Here is a 7232-nt window from a genome sequence, read left to right as displayed (position 1 = left end):
TTCTTTTCCGCAGATATGCCACCAGCAGATTATAATTTTGTCAATAATGCTGGCATTCCCTTTTAGTCACCACCTGATTTAGATCTGTATCATTGATGGTATAAATTATACTCTTGTGAGATAACTACCATTCCTCTCTTTAAATAAGATCAGGTTAGCATATGATAATAAAACTTCATTTTGTTTTTTTTTTTCCTTTAAGGCAAAGGCAAGCTTCCCTAAACTTGAATTTATAGTTATTTTAAAAAGGAAAACAAAAACAATAATAAGCCTACACAAAATAAGACACAAAAAAATTTATCCTGGGCAATAAAAGATCTTTTAAACAAAACAAAACAACCACAAAAAACGAGGGGCTATTCATGCTTGGAAAAGTGAGGGGGTCAGGATAAGAAGGATTGATACAGTGACTGCTGCAATGGGCCCAAGTATGCCAAAAATTATGAAGATGGCACAGGACAGGGTTCAGAGAAGTTGTATGGTCGCTATGAAGCATAACAACTGCTCTTTTTACATTGGAGCTCTGGTGGCTTAGTGGTAAGGAGAGAACATTGTCCACCCCAAGATACACAGTTTGACTCCACCAGCTGCTCTGTGGGAGAAAGATGAGCAATCTTATTTATATATTATGTGATTTATTGCCTCTGAAAACCCATTGGAGGGCCAGCTGTGAGTCAATTCTGACTCTGTAGTAGACAGCAACAACTTCTTAATTTGGCCACTCCCACCGAGAGTCCTGTGTTCTGACTAATACAAAGCACTACCCTGTTACACTGCAGACATGTTGCTTAAAACACCTCTCCCCTCCAGAAGTGTGTTTCCTGGCAGATACCCAACACGGGTCCCGAGTTCCCCGGATGGACTGGGCACACCAGCTGGAGCTGGCCCGGGAAGAGTGGGGACAGCAGTTCGCCACCATTGCCCATGTAAGCCTCTCTCCCTGCCCACAGGGGCTGACTTCTGCCTCTTTGTCGCCTCTCTCGACACACACACACACACACACACACACACACACACACACACACACACACACACACACACACACACACAGAGATGGTTTTATTCAGTGACTGCTTATTACATGAGATGCAATGTGTGACGTGGAGTCTCTGGGTCACACAAACAGTTAACACACTCTGTTTCTGACCCCAAGGTTGCAGGTTCAAGTATACCCAGAGGTACTGGGAGGAAAGACTTGGTGATGGATCTGCTTCTGAAACTGAAACCCTGTGGAGCACTGGTCCTCTGTGACACACGAGGGCCACCTGGGGTCAGAGCTGAGCAGAAGGCAACAGTGGAGCTCTGCTGATGCTGGCAGGTGGTGGTGACATGTTGCTAGATGCCTGGCAGAGCTGGGGAGAGCAGCAGGGTATGAGCAAGGATGCAGAGGTAACCTGGCACAGGAACAGCTGAAGCGAGGATCTGATCCAAGACTGTTGTGTTTGAGTGCATAGGGATGACTGGAGGGACTGCAGTTGCTTTCTGATTCTTGAATCCAAAAATTGATTATTGGATTCAATGCCAGGACCAGAACATGTCAGACAACAGTATTGGTTCAGGATAGGGCAGGATTTAGAGCTGTTGTTCATAGGGTCGCTAGGAGTTGTATTCGACCCCATGGCATATGACAACAACAACAACAATCACCAGAGCAAAGATGGGCTGTAAAACATCTTTTGTCACTTGGTAATGGGGTGGCCCTCCCCACCGCCTGCCGCCAGGAGACTCTGGATGAACCCCCCCCCCCCCCCCCGTCTGATCTAGACTCCAAAACCCTGGAAGAGGGTCTGTCTGGATTCTGCAGATGCGTGATTCCTCAGACAGATGTGAGGCCTGCTCTCAGTAGGATCTCAGGAATCTAGAGGTTTGTGCATGGTAGGGGCTCACCTAGCAGCTGGAGTGTCAGGAAGGCCGAATCCCCACTAACTCCTACCTGTAAAGGGAGCTCTGGTGGCCTAGTGGTAAGGAGTTTCGCTACCCACACAAAAGCACCATATCTGCAGGAGAAAAGTGAGCAGTCAACTTCTGTGTGATTTATTGCCTCTGAAAACCCCTTTGGGTTGGTTCTGACTTAACGGTACTTAACAACAACAGCTGTAAAGGTCAGACTGGGTTCTGAGCGCAGGACCACAGACATGTGGCTTCTTTGTGGACAGTAATGCTTAGAAGGATTTTTGTGGCTTAATAGTAAAAGAGCTGCATTGTCAATCCAAAGGTACATAGTTTGAATCTACCAGTTGCTCCAAAGAAGAAAGATGGGCAATCAACTCCCATGAGATTTACTGCCTCTAAAAACCCACTGGAGGGTCAGCTATGGGCTGCTTACAACTTGACAATACATAACAACAACAGTAACTCTTTCATCAGAAAGTATTTCTAGATTTCAAAGTTTTCTACTTCCTACATGATTTATTCTGGTTTGATTAAACTCTTAGTCCTCTGCAATGAACATTTATGTTAAAAGACGAAATGCCTTTGGGTAGCTGAGGGTGGGTTTCTGCACATTGACATCTGGGCACCGAATTGGGCAGCCACCAGGACTCAGGCAGGGCCAGGTCAGGTGGCAAGGTTAACAGACACCTGAGAAGGATGACTCAGGTGTAACAGCCCAGGACAAGTCCAGATGGAAGAAAAGGGTCAAAGGCAAGGGCAGCTGGGGAGGAGAGGAGAGGGCTAGGAATGGAAGCGCCTTGACAGACTCCTGCCCAGATATCTGGCCCAGGGAAGCTGGCCCTTCAGAGGCTTCACCGAGTCCTGGGGCACCAGCTCTCTGCACTGCACTCCTCTGGGTTTCTTGTTGGGCATAGACAGCGCTGGGATAAAAAAAGGTGGGAAGGGGATGAGACCTATCTGGTGGCAGTAAACTCTTCTGTTTCTCCTCCAGGAGCAACAGATGATGAAGACCCTCCCTCACCTCCTCAATGTCAATGAGGACCCCCAGCTGACCGGCGTGCTCAAGTTCTTCATCCACGCGGGTACTCACTCCCTGGAGCCCCCTGACAAGCATGCTCCTCACCACCTACTTCTGGAAGTTCTGAGGTGTCATCAGGTTCTGAGGGTGCCTGCTGGGATTAATGATTACTGTGGTGCCCCTGGGACAGACCATGATGCCTACACTCTCCACTGGCCAACTGAAAGGACAGCACCTTCCCCACAGCTATGTCCCAAGGCTGCTTCTTTCACATTTCACTGGAATCCCACTCAAAGGGTAGAAAATGCAATAGCTGTCTGCAAAGGAAGGTGGTATCCTTTATAAGGGCCATTACGATTGGAAATCCCACTGGGAAACTCCTTCACCTAATGCTGTTGGGGAGAAATGGTATTTCCAGGGCATCTTCATGAGATCAAACCCTGAACAAATGGAAAAGGTATTCTTTCAATTCTTTACAGGTTCATGTAACGCTGGTCAGGCTGCATCAAATGCTATCACTCTTCATGGTCTGGGGTAAGCATCTATGAACTCACATCTCTGTCCAGCATTGTTGTTGTTTTTCGGTGCTCTCAAGTCTAGTACAACTCACAGTAACAATAGACCTGTGAGCAGCAGACCTGAACCCTGCCATCCTGTGCCATCCTCCTCATCTTTGACACACCTGAGTTCATTGCCACAGTCACTGTGTCAGTCCATTTCATTGAGGGACTTCCTCTCTTTCATTGACCTTCCACCTTTCCAAGCAGGATATCCCTTCTCCTAACAACAGACCCAAACTGTACGAGACAAAGCTTCACCATGGCATTGCAACTGCTCTGGCCAGAGGGTCTTCTCAAAAGCCACTGCAAGGCCTGGACAAGCATAAGCGAGCAAGTTACCAGCCCTCCTCATTGGCCTGCCCTGGGGCTTCACTAACAAAATTTCTAAGAAGGGCCCAAGTCAGGGGTTCAAATCCAAAAACCACTTCAAGAGAGGACCATGAGGCCGACTTCTCCTGTAAAGATTTATAGCCTTGGAGACAAGATGGAGGGTTGTCAGGAACCAGGATTAGCTCAGAGCAGCTGGTCCGATTTGTCTTGAGGGTCACTCCTGCTTCCTTCCTCCTGAGAGAAGAGGGAACCTCTGCTGGTGGGCTCCGAATGACAGTTCCTCACAAGGAAATGGTAATAGCTGAAGGACAAGCTCCCTGCAGGAGGCCCTTGTCTTTGAAGGACTTGCTGCTAAGACAAGTTTCTGTTTGGAACCCTCACGGTGGGTGGGTAATGAATAGCTCAGACATTGGGGGTGATCTCCTCCACAGGGATTCCCCCAGAAGTTCCCATAAGACCCTGAGGGTGCAGGTTTCCTAAAACCAGAGTTATTGCCCTCAGTCTGCTAGCATTGGTCCTGCGCTGGGACTCTCTCTCCTCCTCTTAGGGTGACCCTCAGGTTTCCCAGGTGATTAGCTCTTCCAGGCAGAAGTCTTACTGGTTTGTCCCTCATGTTATCCCAGACCCCTTGGGGCTGACGGTGCACAGCCCTGGAGGAGGGCCTGCAATGGGGAGAGTGCTGAGGGAGGGGCCGGCTGGCCTCTCCTCCCCCTCGCTGGGTTAATCTGTGCTGCCTTCATCATTCCCCTTGGACAGGCCCCTGGAACACTTCTCACCTCCCTTTCAGGATCACTTCCCACAGGGACTCTCTAAACACAACACACCTGTATATAAATGGCTGAGCTCCATGCTGAGCTGAATTGAAGACCTTTCCCAAAGGTCGACTTCCAGAACATTCCATGACAACCAAGGAGTCCATTAGCATCCTGAAACAGTTAGATAGCTGGTCATTCAGGACCATGGCAGGAGGGCAGCTGATCTGATACTCTGGCCTCCAGTCCCAAGTCTTATAGGAAATTTTACAGGTAGAGACCCAGATACAGACCTGTTTTCTGTTGGTAAAGCCACAGCCCCAAGATTCTCTCCACAGCTGCCTTTGATTGTTTTGCTTTCATTCTCCCTGCCACCCAATCCTTTCCAAAGACTCTCCCATCGGCTCTATTTTCGGGCATTTGTGACTACACGCACCTTGTTGGTGTTTGTTCCATTACTAAGTAATTTCACCGTATCCTGACTGTGTGCACCTTCAAGGCATGATCCTTCTCTGTCCCTTCTGTACCCACTCTTCTGTCCCACACCCCATGAGCCGCAGCACCACCCCATCGGAGCTCAGAGCCAGCCCTCAGCACCTGCAGAGCTGACCCCATTGTGTAAGGGGGAAGAACAACCTGACCTGCCCGGTAAACTGTCATTTCCTTAGTGACTTACAAATGCTCCTGTCTTCTTAGAATTGCAGAGAGACATGCTTCCTTCGCCAATCTGGATGGTCAAGTCACAGTAACTCCTCACAGCAAATGCAAAGTTTTCATGAATGGGGTGCCCATCACCACAAAGACAAGGCTGCAGCACTTGGTAAACTTTACTGGGATTGAGGGGGGCACAAAATCTGAGCAGCAAGCCAGGAGTCCTGAGGACATGCCACTCGAGACAGCTAAGGGCCATAAGCCCCATGGTGAAGGCTGCTGGGTGCTCACCCCACAAGGTGCCTCTGCCCAGCTCTGTGGGGACCACATGCTCCTTCTTCCCATCACAGAGAGGAGAGACAGCTGTGGGGCTCAGGGGTCTTCTGCTTAACTGGACCATCTCCAATGTACCAGTAACTCTGACCTTGTATGACACTTACAGTGTCTTAAAAACCTGTCATTGAGAGACCTCGGCATACACTGTTCTTCCTACATCCCTCCATTTGCTGATCCAAGTTCCCACCATCTCTGAGGTCCCTACCAAGCCCCCCCCAACTCCCACCTATTCTACACAATGAACTAAATAGAATATTTTAGAAACTCAAATGGTGTTGCATTACTTCCTTTGTAAAATCCCTTGGGACACAATTCCTGCCATGACCTACAGCTTCTGTGTGATTTCCCAGTCCCCCAGTGTCTCTGCATCACTGCCACAGCGCATCCTTCCCCTCGCCCCACTGATTCTCTGCTTGCTCCAGAAATCCCAGGCTCTGTGCTGCATAGCCCTCTCTGCCTTACCAACACTTCATCTTGTTCGATGCCTTTGAATCAACTCTGACTCCTAGCGGCTCTCTGTAGCAATACTTACCACTCTTGCCATTTCAATTTACATATTGTCTCTCCAAAGAGATGCTCTGCTCACCCTCACCCATCTGAGTCTCAATTCTCTAATCTCCAATGTGAATTCAGTCAAGGTTTGAATATCCCACTTGCTCTTCAGAAGAAAGATGTGGCAGTTTCCTTCCATAACTTAAGCCCACTGTCAAATGTGGTTCTATGGGTTCACAACAGCTAATTAAGGACTGGAAGAGAGCACATTGAATGTAACAGCAGGTCACTATGACAGAAAATAAACAGAAGAAAAATAGCAAAGGCCTTTTGCAAGTTTGTGGCACTTGGGAAGCATGAAAAGTGCTTATACACTTTGCACTAAAAGGAAAGCCAAACAGCATCAAAGGGCTCTGATTTTGATAAGGAAATTTGCTAACTACTTCTGCTAGGCTAAAATAAAACCAAGATTTTCTTAAGTGCTGTCCTGTCCAGTATGACTCATAGTGACCCTGTGAACGATAGACCTGAATCCTGTCCAGTCTATGCCATCCTCACCATCTCTGATACACTTGAGCCCGTTTAGCCTTTCATTATTCCATCCATTCATTGCAAAGACAATCCTTATTGCTCAAGATAGCACAAAGTGTTATTTTCAAACTATTCGGGTATATAAAAGAGAAACGAGTTTTCTGCTGTTAAGGTAGGAAACAAGGGCCTCAATGAGATGGACTGACCCAGCAGCTGGAGCAATAGGTTTACAGGTGTCAGAGACTGTGGGGATGGTGCAGGAAAAGATGGGGCTCAGAGCTATTGTTCATAGGGTCGCTGTGGGTTCTACTCCACCGGATGACACCTAACAACAACAACTACTACAAAGGTACTCTAAGGAATACTTTTCTATTACTGTATTGACAGTTGCAATCCCCTTTTTTAAGCTGTGGGTTTCCCAGTCTTGGGAAACAGGCTGATGTTTCTCTCTGGCTGCCTCCCGCTGAGCAGGGACATTGAGAAACAGGGGAACTCACTTGGTTAGCAAGGGGAACACTGTGTGGAGGTTTTCAGAGGTGGAATTGCACAGCGTTATCTTGGATCAGCTCTTCGACATTTTTCACATCTGAGAAAGCAGGCCGCTCAGCCAGCAGGAAGTCCTCGCTCACTTTCACAGTGCCACTGCTCCGAGGACTGCAATTTTTTTTT

General features: G+C 48.1%; 1 protein-coding gene across 1 annotated transcript in view; it reads left to right on the top strand.

The window, feature by feature from the left end:
• Window positions 1-7232, top strand: part of KIF28P — a 156758-nt gene that overhangs the window by 100162 nt on the left and 49364 nt on the right. The window contains exons 11-13 of the mRNA XM_006897758.1: window positions 780-926; window positions 2885-3039; window positions 5250-5373. Coding sequence (XP_006897820.1) covers window positions 780-926; window positions 2885-3039; window positions 5250-5373 — 426 coding nt within the window. The remainder of the gene's footprint in view (window positions 1-779; window positions 927-2884; window positions 3040-5249; window positions 5374-7232) is intronic.

Source organism: Elephantulus edwardii, unplaced genomic scaffold, assembly GCF_000299155.1.
Source record: "Elephantulus edwardii isolate Elephantulus edwardi_28Jun2011 unplaced genomic scaffold, EleEdw1.0 scaffold00214, whole genome shotgun sequence".
NCBI classification, from domain to species: Eukaryota; Metazoa; Chordata; class Mammalia; order Macroscelidea; family Macroscelididae; genus Elephantulus; species Elephantulus edwardii.
Note: the sequence above shows the minus strand (reverse complement) of the source record. Positions and strands in the feature narration are given on the sequence as shown.